Source organism: Carassius gibelio, chromosome B15 (assembly GCF_023724105.1).
Source record: "Carassius gibelio isolate Cgi1373 ecotype wild population from Czech Republic chromosome B15, carGib1.2-hapl.c, whole genome shotgun sequence".
NCBI classification, from domain to species: Eukaryota; Metazoa; Chordata; class Actinopteri; order Cypriniformes; family Cyprinidae; genus Carassius; species Carassius gibelio.
Window position 1 is genome coordinate 6,879,345 of NC_068410.1, and position 13,358 is coordinate 6,892,702.

Genomic DNA, 13,358 nt, shown 5'->3' on the forward strand with positions numbered 1-13,358 from the left:
CAACTCAATTCTGGTGCTGATTAGTGACCATATGCATTTATGATTGTTGATAGGATATCTGGCTGGTTTTGATCCTTTTGGTTAACCCCTTGTGATTTTTTGTAATTCAAGACACTTTATTGTACAAGTAAATATTTTGCCTACTTAGGGAATAGAAGCACAATGAAAGCGAACTCCTAGTTTGTGGGTAAGAAGTTGACAGGCAAATATTAGTAATAAAGCCATCACACAACGTTAGACAAATACAGCAAGTTATGCACCAGGTTTTAATTTTTGTAATTTTTTAATTCATATTACATCACTTTGTGCAAATATAACAATATCATTGCATTTGTTATAGAAATGTCTAGTTTTAATAGGAGTGTAACCATTCTAAAAGTATAACATTGTATATTTGTGCTGAAATACATTTATTTAGGTTTAAATGATTTATATTATTATAAATTTAAAGATGTATATTATTTATTTTTCTTATGTACTATATAGTTTCATTGAAATACTTCAATTGTATAAAAAGTAATTTGTTTTTGCTTTTTGAAAGAAATTTCATATGCACCAAGGCTGCACCAATACATGCTGTCTTTATATTCTAAAAACCTTAACAAGTACTAAAGGGTAATATGATTTTATAAGAGTATAGTATAAGTTTTAAACAACAGCAGATGTTGAAAAATTATGAAGGATCCAAGCTAAAGGCCAAAAAATGAGAGTAGTAAAATGCTATTATCTTGATGAATATATGGTTCTTTCTAGTTGACTCAATCGCCCAGAGCAAGTTCTTACCATCTATACAACAAATAAATTCACAAACTGATAGCCTAAGATTGTGAACACCTCTGGGTGTAATTTTTGCCTTGCTTTAAGTTAGTTTGTGGAAAATGGTAAGACTGATCAAATAAGATGACAAAAATAAAGAGAGACTTCCAGCTCAACTACACTTTTGTAACTTCCTCACCATGAGCGGTCCACATCCATGTGCCTGTGTAGCCAGAGGATGTAGTTTGCCACCCGAGTGTACACACCATACACCCTCTGACTGCCACATTCCTCTGGTCCGCCCCAGGACACCAGTCCTTGTGCCACCCATCTCCCACTGCGGGTGTCCTGGGTGACAAACGCTCCCCCACTGTCCCCCAAACAGGTGTCCCGACCGCCCTCGTAGAAGCCAGCACAGAACATATTGCTGGTGATGTTGTAGTTGACAGAGCGTGATGCATAACTAGCTTCACATTCGTCCTGTGGCACAACCGGGAGTTTCACATACTGGAGCAGCTCGGAGGCAGTGCCTAAATCTGAGGTCAAGCCACTTGTGGAAGCAGAAGCGTTGGCTGTGTTGATCCCCCAACCAGCCACTATACCCAATGTGTTGGGCAGAGGCATCAGGACATGACCTTTTACACCAGGCCTTGGTAGACACACGGGTCGTATTAACGCAGACAGCACCACCTCCTGGCTGAGTTTAATCAGGGCAATGTCATTGTTATAGTTTTGAGGATCAAACTGAGGATGGAGGATGACTTTCACTACGGACCGGTTGGTGGCCAGGTGCTTATCCCGTATGTCTATGAGGCCCAAGTGCACTCGGATGTGTTCAGAAGCGACAGGGACAACGGAAAGATCACGGCGGTGTGATCTGAGAACGTGAGCAGCTGTGAGAACCCAAGTGGAGGAGAGGAGAGCGCCGCTGCCAAACCAGCGGTCCTCAGGGACACGGGACAAATCCTCTACTGAGAGCAGAACCTGCCAGGGGAACAGACCGGGAGATGCTGCTCTCCCACCTACGATTCGCTTCTGCTGGGCTGGGAAGAGCTGTGACTGCTCACCACATGCTGAAACAAAAACTTATGCAAGTTAACACAGATATGGATAGCAATCTAAGAAACAAATACAAGTAACTTAAAGCAAACAGAGACACAGGGTGCCAAACCAAAATAAATTAATAAATAAAAACACAAGGATCCTATTATTAGACATATTACTTTTTTAGACAGACAATGGATTCACTGGATGAAAATAGTTACTTTGTGCTTTTTGTTACTTTGGACATTTTCTAATGTAGATATAAAAAATCCTTATTATATTTTACACATTTAAAGTTTTATTTATCAGCACTTTTTAAGTTGCATTTAATATGAATTTGGTCTGCCTGTTGGAAAAAAGTAAAAATAATATAAAAAATAAAATAGGTTCTGTAAGATTTTTTAAATATTTTTGAAAGAATTCTCTTATGCTCACGCAGGCTGCATTTATTTGATTAAAAATGAAGAAAAACAGTAATGATTTGAACTGACAGCTTTTATATATATTTAATTTAAAAATGTATTCTTGACATTGAATTTTCAGAAGACAGTGTCACATGAAATTTCAGAAATCATTCTAACATCAATTCATATTTTAATAATATTCTTTGTGGAAACTGTTAAATATTTTTTTCCGAATTTTTGATGAAAAAAAGTTCAAAAGAACCCAATTTATTTGAAATATATTTTTTTGTAAAAAAGTGTATTTAGTGTCACATCCATTTAATGCATTATTGCTATTAAATTCATTAAAAATTTCTTATTGACCACAAACTTTTGAAAAGCAGCGTACAGTTTAATAAATATTTATTTTAAATAATATATAATATCATGTAACACATATAATGTATAACAATGTGAATTCATATCTTTAGTTGTCATAAACAGTTAGTAAGTAAACAAAATGATGTCTCATGAAGCTGAATGTGTAAATGTTTCCCAGGCCAGTCGATGATTTGATGATTTTGAATGATCCAAAATGGCAAGTTTTTTTTTTTTAATTTAGTCATGGTCTGATATCCTGCAATACATTTCCAAAGCATTCCATTCGAAACTTTGAGTCTTACCAAGAGGAGTGCTTTCTAGTGGAGTAGGAAGCTGAGATTCCGCATTGGCACTCAAGGTTCTTTCGAAATCTCCTACAGTAAATACATAAACAACGATGACACTGTAGTCATATAGATTATACCATTCCAAAACTATGAACACAAAGTCATGTTTATAATAAAGCAACTAAACAAAACTGAATAGACCTTAATTAATGCAACAGTGATTTTAAAATAAGTGACTCTCAGTAAAACACCATACCTGGTAAACAAGTGGGCAGAGGTGTCCCGTCCTCACTCACCCATTCCCCACTCTGATGACAGGTGTAAGTGTCTGTAAGACCAATCAGAGTCAAATCCACTGTGACATCTAATATGACTTGACTTACATGCATCAATGACTGACAGTGAAATACTCACTGTTGACCTGGGGAGAGTCTCTGCAGCTGTACTGGATTCTGGATCCAAACACAGTACTGTTTCCAGAGCTCTCAAAAATCACCTCACCCAGTACTACATCCACTGGACCACAGTCAACCACTAAAGGAGATCATGAGAAGGAAATTGAGTCACAGATATTAGTCCTTTTTTAATTCTTTGGATGATGATTTTGGGGTGTGTCATATTTGATTTAGATTCCTATTTTTATCTATTTCGTGAAAGTTTTTATTATTAAAGATTCTTAAAAATTCTACCAAAATTTAGAAAGTATGGCCTTATTTGTATAATGGATTAGATGGGAGCAGGATAAAATGAATACTGTATGGCTCCGGATGTTATGAATCATAGTATAGAAAAACAATTACAGGAATTATCAAATGTGATTGGATGATTTTACAGTAGGACATGGAATGTGTATTATAATAGGATTTATGATGGAAATAATTTTATGCACAAATAAACCATTTAAACAGTAAAGATCACAATCATACCAAACATTAAGTGTCCACTCTTCAACATGTGCTGTGTGTTCCCAAAAGTTGAGGTAGTTTTATAATTAGTCCTGTCTAAAAATCTAAGTGTATTTATGTATTTCTATCTCAAAATGAACCAAATAATGAAAGTAAAATGTACTACTGAAAAAGGGATGTATAAATGTATATATATATATATATATATATATATATATATATATAAAGATCATGTTCACATACATACGTGTACATGCTCACTGGTTTATTTCAGAGTACCTATTTATCAAAAAGCATTAATGACCAGTAGATGGAGACATTCTATGATACATTAACTCAGTGTGGCCTTCAAACCACACTTTCACTGTCAGAGCAACAAAACTAGACTTAGACGTGGAAGATGTAAAGTTAACACTGATAATGTTTAGCACAGACAGCTTGTATAAGCTTTAGCAACAAAATCTGTAATAAAATCTATCATCAAAACAAAGTGATAGATCATAATTTTATCATTTTATGAGAATTTATCAGAATTAGTGCTTATAAGTAAAAATGCACCTTACATACTCATAGACAATTGATTAAAAACAGTGATATTTATTTAAATCTTTATTCATCATGGTATTAAATGCATTTTTGCATTGTGTTATTTGTTTTATTTATTTTTTTTACAAAAGAACCAAACCTCAAACTACAATAAACTCTGAGTAAGAATTGTTGTAATTTTAGGTTCGTTTTTATTCACAGGCAGACAGATTAAGGCTATGCCTAAATGACCCCAAACCATATCCATTAAGTCTAGGACTAGTCTTAAACTTGTTTGTAACCTGGAACGCAAACCTAGTACAAATACAGAGATTTAGGAAATTTCATCTTCGTCATGAGATACTTGAATGCTTTGGAATATTGAAAAAGAAACACAAAGGTTTGCTAGTCTTTTATGCTCAATAAAATAACATTTATTATATTGTTAAAATCAAAGCTGAATGTTCAGCATCAATAATCCAGTCTTTAGCATTCCATGATCCTTCAGAAATCCTTCTAATATGCTGATTTTTGGCAATATTTAGTCTAATCTCTCTGTGAAAACTCTTTTTTTTTTTTTCAAAATTCTTTGATGCACAGCATGTAAAAAAATATTTTGTAACAACATAAATGACATTTGATCAATTGAATGGAAATGGTGGTGTATTTTTCAAGCTCATTTGTAGTTTAGGAAGTTCATTGGCTACCAACCAATCCCTTTAGATTTTAACTCAGCATCTTATTAGTTAAAATGCTTGTTAGGGAATGATGTCTCCTTTGAGATTCCTTCTCTGATGGCAGCAAGGAGAAGAAGGAAAAGAAGAGAGAAAAATAGAGAAAGGGAAAGTGAGAAAAAAAGTCAGGAGGTAAATATAAATACAGAGTGTCTGTTAATAGACTTACTTTTACACAGCGGGACATCACTGCTCCACTTCCCATCCCTCTGACACTCAATCTGATAATGCTCAAATTCTTTATCACCCTGTAAGAGAGAATGTGAGCGTTAGTGTGATGTAAAACAGTACTGATTTGTTTGAATTAGCTTGCATCATTCACTGGCTTTATCAGCAGAAGTGAATGGCCGCTTCTCTCTGACCTGTCTCAGTGAGTATCCAGGGTCACAGGTCAGCGTAATGTGATCTTTGAAGATGTAGTTAGACTGCAGAGGCTCCAGGTTTCCATTAAGGGGCGCCGCCAGAGGAGAGCATTCAGAACCTGAAGATAACATTTACACCTTTGCCACAGTACCATACTCGGAAAGTAATTTACATGAAGTAATTCATTTTAGTAGTTATATGCATTGGTCAGTCTCTGACCGGTGGAGGTGTAAGTGAGTTTCCAGCCAAGATTCTCTCCAGTGCTGTCACTGTGAAACAGGATGTTGACAATGTTACTTCTTGTCTGGATCTTCCCTGGTGACTGCTCACCACAAAATGGGCCAAAATCCTTGTCTCCTGCATTAATCTGTGGATAAAGCAGCATTATAATAATATATTGTTTTAATGTTTTATTTTTCCAACCAAATGTATCAATTTGTATCATTAGTGATGGGAAAAACTAAGCTTTTTGAAACTTCAATTCAATTGATGCACAAAATGATTTACATTTTCAAAGCACACAAACCAACTTCAAATTTTTATCAAAACACAAAATCTAATCTAACACCATTAAATATGAAGTGTATACTTTTTTAAAGTGTAGGTCTTGTTTTGCTTTTTTATGGAGAGCTTGGTTAATCAGGCCAGTAAAAGATGAAACTAGAATTCTTCCTTTTTATTATACAATCTTGTTATTAAAAGCCAAATAGAGGACAGTATACATTAGCAGTTCACAGTTCACCATTGCAAAACAGTTATGATCTAATAAAGCTTCATTTACTGAAATTAAGTCACTTTTGTGTTTTGATACACACTCCGAATCACTGATTTGAAAACGAATGATTCGCAAAGGTTTCAAAGCTTCATAAACAGTGTTTCAAAAGCACCTTTTAACTATTATCATAATATTTAATTAAGATTAGTGATGTACTGAAATATTTTTTTAATGGAAGACTGAAACTGAAATGAAAGTATTCATTTAGCCAAAAAATGTACAATGAAAAATGAATTAAATTATCTATTAACTGATCACATTTATTTAATGCTAAATACTCAAAGTTGAGGTGTACAGTATATAAAAATGTAGCTAAATATATATAAAATATATATATTTCTTTCTTTTTTTTTTTTTTTTAGCTAATCAAAAAGCTATGGCCATTAAATTTATTTTCTGAGGTAAATGTGATGTTAAGTGGCATATTATATAAAAAAATAACAAATTATATTTACATATATTAACTAAATACTTCATTTGAATTTGTCAAATGCAATGTTCTGTCATTATTTTGTATAATGATGGTTAAACTGTGTATGTGTTTATTTATAAAAACGCTGCAAAGGAATTGTAAGAGGACTCTCACTTTGATAAAGTCATAGGGGCAGGTGATTTCAGGGTGGTCTTCAATGTCAAAGGTCTCATCAAACTCCAGAGTGATTTGAAAACCCTCCTCCAGCTCAATGCGATATGTGCAGTTAGAGCTCTTGGGGTATGGTTCAGGAAAATCAGCGCTGGTGATCTCTCCAGAGCGCTCTGTGTACACCTTTTCATTACACTCAACTGCAAAGATTACAAATGCACATATATATAATTCACTATCATTCAGTATAGCATTCAAAATGAACACATTAACAGCTATCATAAAATGACTAAACAATAATTCCCTTGTACTGTAAATCTTTTGCTAAAAATCCCTCAAACATAAGAATTATGTTTGCAGTGCAATGCATGGAAGCTGCAGTAATAGCTCCCATTCTAATCGGGTGTTTGAAGTTCACAAGTTTATCCACATCTCACTGACCACCACAGTGTAAATATTTAGCAGTTGCTGCTTAGCTACAATCAGCTAGACATAAGACAGACACACTCCAACACACACTTAAACTACCACTATGGTAAAAACTAAGTATACAACTAGTGCGCACCCTTTATTGGGTGAAAGAGTCACACACGCACACACACACATTTAATGTTAACTTAACTGACTAACCAATATTTCCAGGAATATTAGGATTTTCTTCATCAAGCCACATATAAATAATGTTTAAATTTTACCACCTTTTGGCATGAAGGAGAAAATTAAATTGGTCAGACTTTGATTCGAGTAAAAAAAGGGTGTTTGGCATCTGCATGTTATTTTATTATATTAAGTGGGTCACTAGGCTGACATGAACAAGTTTGTTACATTAGAGGAAAATCCAACTATAACACAAAACAGAATGTTCTGATTCTGATTTTGCTATTTTGAAATATTACCTTTGCAAGTTCTGTTGTCAGAATGAAGCAGGAACCCATAACGACAAGAACAGTAGAAGCCTCCAATGTAGTTGTGACAGAAATGATCACAGACAAGATCTTCATCGTTTCTGTCTCTGCATTCATCTACATCTGCAGGAAAAAAGAAAAGAGAATGAGCAAATTGGACGTTAGAAACTGAAATGAATGTGCACTGTTTTGTTATTCCAAACACTCACCAACTGCACTAAAGTGAGCCTCAAAGCCAGAGTATCGTTCCTCATTAGAGAAGTCTGAACGGAACGCCACACTGAGGACGTTTCTGGGGGACGTGATGACATTATCAGCAGGAACCTGTTCTGTGTCTGTACTCTCTTTTCCACAAAACACAGCCAGCTCTTCAGAGTCTGAGTATACCTGTGCGAGCAAACAGATTTCTATTTTAAATGAATGCTGTTCTGAAAGAAGAATCCTGAAAGAGAAGAATCACAGTTTACACAAAAATATTAAACAGCACAACATTGATAATGATAAGAAATCTTTCAGCAAATCAGCATATTAAAATCGAATTCTGAAAGATCATGTGACACAGAACACTGGAGTAATAGCTGCTGAAAATTCAGCTTTACATCACAGGAATAAATTACATTTAAAAATATATTAAAATAGAATATAGGGCGCCGTTTGTAAAGTGGCTCACGCTAAAAATAACAGCAACATTTTGTCACATTTAGCTTCAAACGATGTTTAAAAAACTGGTATGAATTTTTGACGATCACTTTTTAGTACATTTACAACAATATTTGTCAATTTAGAGATATTTTAAATAGTTAAATCTAAACATTAAATGTTACACCTAAATGTTAAATGTTAAATCTAAATCTAAATCTAAATCTAAATATAAATCTAAATATTAAATCTAAATATTAATGTAAAATCTAAATGTTAATGTTAAATCTAAATGTTAAAAAAATGTAAATGTAAAATCTTAATGTTAAATCTAAATGTTAAATATAAATATTAAATCTAAATCTAAATGTTAAATCTAAATCTAAATCTAAATGTTAAATCTAAATATTAAATCTAAATATAAATGTAAAATCTAAATGTAAAATCTAAATGTTAATGTTAAATCTAAATGTTAAATATAAATATAAATATAAATGTAAAATCTAAATTTTAAATCTAAATGTTAAATATAAATATTAATTCTAAATCTAAATGTTAAATCTAAATCTAAATCTAAATATAAATGTTGACTCTAAATGTTTGGGGGGAATTTTACTTTCTGATAACAGGAAGTGCCAAAATAAAAGCTTGAGGAGGTCAGTGAGTGTTTATAGCATTGTGTCAAATACGTAACGAATAAAAACCATATCATCCGAAAATTGACTCTTGCACATGGATTATCGTGATAATAACTACCTAAAATAATAAACACATTTGGAGAAACTGTATTTGAAGAGTAGGCTAGTGTCACTTTTATGACAATGTTTGTATTCTTAAACGCCAGCAAGATCCTATGCTCTCGGCTAACGTTGATTCATTGGACATTTTGGATGACAGTAACGTTAACAGTTACCGTACCTGGTCAGGGGTGGGCGGGAATATAGGCTCTTGCTGGCGTTTAAGCATGCGATTGCGAACATGACAGAGAGTGATGACAGAATGATGACAAGATGAGTGAAGACATTAACAATCAGTCAAAGTGAGACCCCTCATGGCTGGCTATTATGGCTACAGGTTATCATAAGTCCAGCACTTTCCATTAAAGTGACACTAGCCTACTCTTCAAATAGAGTTTCTCCAAACGTGTTTAATATTTTAGGTAGTTATGATCATGATAATTAATGTCCAAGAGTCAACTTCCTCGGATGAGATGGTTTTTATTCATTACTTATTTGACACGATGCTATTAACACTCACTGACCTCCTCGAGCTTTTATTCTGGCACTTCCGGTTATTGTTTTTTTAATTTACATATTAGTTAAATATTTAGTTTCACCCGAAACATTTTTAGATTCAACATTTAGATTTAGATTTAACATTTAGATTTAGATTCAACATTTAGATTTAACATTTAGATTTAACATTTAGATTTAGATTTTACATTTAGATTTAACATTTAGATTTAACAATTAGATTTAGATTTAGATTTTACATTTAGATTTAACATTTGGATTTAGATTTAGATTTAACATTTCGATTTCGATTTAGATTTAACATTAAGATTTAACATTTAGATTTAACATTGCACATTCTTATTCTTTAGCTCGGGGTTAAACTAATTAATTTTCTTTGTTGGAACAGCAGCTATGCTAATAATGTCTCTATCATGGTAACTAGGATTTACACAAGCTCCAGTCTGGATCCAGAACACCTGAGAAAGTGAAAGAAAGAAAGTCCTGACATTTGCCAAGTACAGTAACCCATACTCGGAATTGTTGCTCTGCATTTAACCCATCCAAGTGCACACGCACAGCAGTGAGAAGTGAACACACCATGAACACACACCCGGAGCAGTGGGCAGCTATAGATCCAGTGCCTGAGAGGAACTTTTTGTTCAGTGCCTTGTTTAAGGGCACTTCAGCCATGGGTATTAAGGGTGGAAGAGAGCGCTGTTCATTCACTACCTCCCACCTACAACTCCTGCCAGCACCGAGACTCGAACCGATGACCTTCTGGTAACTAGTCCGGTTCTCTAACCATTAGGGCACAGCTGCCCCCGAATAGATGATGCTGACCCCTCAGAGGACCCCAGATGATTCTAACCCTGAATCAACAAACATAACTAACAAATATTGCTACAAGTGTGACTGCATCATATAATAATTGCTGTTAATAATGTCCATCGTCTAGCTGACTGCGTCTTATATGAATTTTTCTGAAAAATCCTGTCATACGTGCACAAACTGACAGTCACCACTTATAAGCCAGTACTAAATATTGTAGAAACAAAATTTTTTGTAAAGTTGCTTTGTAATGATTGTATCGTAAAAAGCGATATACAAATAAACTTGAATTGAAAGCAAAAATGTGACAAAATGTGTGAGCCTCTTTACAAACGGTGCCCCATAATAGAAAAGTGATTTTAAATTGTAATAATATTTCACAATATTACAGTTTTTACTACGTTTTTAATTCAAGTGAGACTTCTTTCAACGTTTATATACTCGTACCAAATAATAAGCTTTCAGTTTCTGTGCAAAATTCTTTCAATCATTAAATCATCTTCATGTCGTTTCAAACTGGTATAACTTTGTCTCTTTCATTACACAAAAAAGCAGATATTATACAAAATGTTCATGCTGTGTTTTTACACAACATTTTCACTTTTTCTACAGAAGAAAGTAAGTCAAACAGATTTGGAACAACATAAGAGAGAATAAACGACACAATGAGGACTGAATATGTTCTCATTTTCTAAATATACATGCACGAACATCTGAAAAAACCACACAATATAAATACTCCCAGCTTCTTGCTGTGCATGTACCCACACAAATTACCCAGAAGAATGCTGGCAAACCCTCAATTTAAGAAATATCTGCACAAACACAAAAACTGGCATGCACATGAACACAATTACACTCAGCAGACAGCCAAACTGCCAGTCAAACCAAAGTCATACACACAAACATTGCAGACTGAGACCACAGCCAAGTCTTCATTGTGCTTCTACAAACACACACAAACAGCCCTAGACATGTCTCTTATCTGTCTCCCAGCTTGAGTGTTTACTTTACCCGTGTCAGTGAACGGAGGGTAACCTACGGTTACCAAAGATGTCCGTAGGCAATTAATTCCTGAGCACAATGCACAGAAAAACAGCCTCACAAACACAGACAACACAGAGATACAGCAACTAAAATCAAAAATGTGTGGGAGACATGCTTATGCCAATGCAAGAATCCTAATTACATAGCTATTCCACCAGACCCACCTCGAGCAAAATAGTTGCACTAGCATGTTAATAACACATATAAAAAGGACAAAAGAGTTCAAGTTCAGGACAAGCTGCATTTCGCAGCAATGTAACACAGAATACATGGAAACCCTATAAATGTAATTCCGGCATCCATTTAAATGCATATTCGCAACGGTCACGTGTGTGTCTCTGAAAGAGTTTTTTTCTGTGCCTTTTCTTTTGTCTGCCACCCAGTTTTTGGTCCACTGCTGTGACACCCACTGGGGGTATTTTAATATGAATATGTCCCTGTGTTGTTGATTCATGTATATTTGTAATATTTATTGAACATTAATTAGTAGAGGTGATTTTATTAAAAAGGAGAGTGAAACATTTGTACATTTCGACTTACCTTCAAGTAGTCGTACTCACATAAGTATGAGGGCTCTATGTCGAAATGCATAAAATAGAGTCGGATTTTATATCCATCTGCTACAGTTATATTCCACTGCTGATTTATCTCTTTCGGATAGGATTCAGGAAAGTTTGGAGACTTGATGGTCCCATACATGTCTGTGAGGTGGATGACTTGAGTCCACGAGGGCCATACACACTGGGCCAAGATCACAATGACACTGTGTATAAAGGCATTTAATTTAAACCAAGACATCAAATTCAACATTGCAAACATTAAGATTAAACAAAATGTGTCAAATATTCAATTAAGTGAGTTTAATTCAGCGGAATTAATTCCTGTAAGAATCTGATAATTGGGGTTTAGGAGGAGGGGGGAATAATTATAGTGTTCAGCAAAGCCTTACTAACCAAAGATATGTCAGATTACAAGTTATTCAGATTGCTCTAAATAATTATTCGCAGGCGAACATAAATAGCGTTCACGTTAAGTGGTAACCAAGGTGCAGGCCCTTAGATTTCATATCTGACGTGTAGGTGTCATTTATTTATCACTTGATCATTTATCACATTTTACATTTCAAGTACAATAATGTTGTTTTTTTTTTTTTAACTGTTGACGTTAAATTATTTTGCGTTAAAAGATCGGCAATATTTCAGTTGCAAAGTTACTGACAGGAGTTGTCTTAAATGACACTGACACCCCTAAAAGGAAAAATTCCCACGCGGACTAAATATGTCATGGATAAAAAAACAATTCCAAGCTGGTTATAATGAAAGTTTGTTGATGATAAGAACAGACTGATATTATTTTCGCAACATCTCAGACCACTTAGTAGAATCTTAACAAATCTGAAATAAAGTTCTCACCGTGTAAGCTCCATGACTTCATAAATTCCTCTGTCAGTGGGAAAGGTGCTGCATTCCCGTTTGAGCTCCAGTTTTCCTCCACACGTCACATTGCAACTGTTTACAATGAGCTCTCTCCCCCACAGACTGTGTGTGTGTCCGGGACTCGAGGCGGGCTGGAAGTTTGTGTTTTAGTTACTTGCACAAAAGAGATGTATTTCAATATAAACAACAACAACACATGGTTTAAAAAAAACAATATAAGTAGAAATTTGCATAAAAATAAATACATTACGGCAGTATAAATTATGTATATGCATTTCAAAAAATAAAAAGCAACCAAAACTTTTTACATGCACAGGTGAAAATACATGAAAATACATATTGTGATGTTGACAAAATAATATGGAAATGAACTATTTTACGTAGCAGCAGCAGAATGTAGATTAAAATGCTGTCTGAAATGGATTTGGATTAAGAATAGTTTCATCATTTTCTATATTTATCATGTTGTGTCACTTTCTAACTAAGACCTGAGCTGGACTCTGTGTACTTTGTATCACCAAGGGACTACAAA

At 34.3% G+C, this 13,358-nt stretch overlaps 1 protein-coding gene across 2 annotated transcripts; it reads right to left on the reverse strand.

The window, feature by feature from the left end:
- Positions 1 to 243: 243 nt before the first annotated feature.
- masp1 (MBL associated serine protease 1) lies at positions 244 to 12,947 on the reverse strand. Of its 2 annotated transcripts, XM_052575545.1 has the most exons (12): positions 12,803 to 12,947; positions 11,931 to 12,153; positions 7,851 to 8,028; positions 7,633 to 7,764; positions 6,740 to 6,936; positions 5,598 to 5,745; positions 5,378 to 5,496; positions 5,185 to 5,263; positions 3,266 to 3,385; positions 3,108 to 3,179; positions 2,867 to 2,938; positions 244 to 1,829 (listed from the first exon to the last, which is right to left on the reverse strand). In XM_052575545.1, exons 1-12 carry the CDS (start codon positions 12,814 to 12,816, stop codon positions 952 to 954), a joined length of 2,232 nt encoding a protein of 743 aa, XP_052431505.1. In that variant the 5' UTR covers positions 12,817 to 12,947; the 3' UTR covers positions 244 to 951. The 2 variants fall into 2 exon arrangements, with proteins under 2 accessions (XP_052431505.1, XP_052431506.1); XM_052575546.1 differs by lacking the exons at positions 244 to 1,829; positions 2,867 to 2,938; positions 3,108 to 3,179; positions 3,266 to 3,385 and adding an exon at positions 4,338 to 5,072.
- Positions 12,948 to 13,358: the final 411 nt, after the last annotated feature.

Bases quoted from the DNA above. Each gene is read 5' to 3' on its own strand.
- masp1 (XM_052575545.1), bottom strand. The intron at 6,937-7,632 runs GTAATATTTCAA...TAATCTTTGCAG, and splicing joins TGACAACAGAACTTGCAAAG to TTGAGTGTAATGAAAAGGTG. The intron at 5,264-5,377 runs GTCAGAGAGAAG...TCTCTCTTACAG, and splicing joins CTGGATACTCACTGAGACAG to GGTGATAAAGAATTTGAGCA.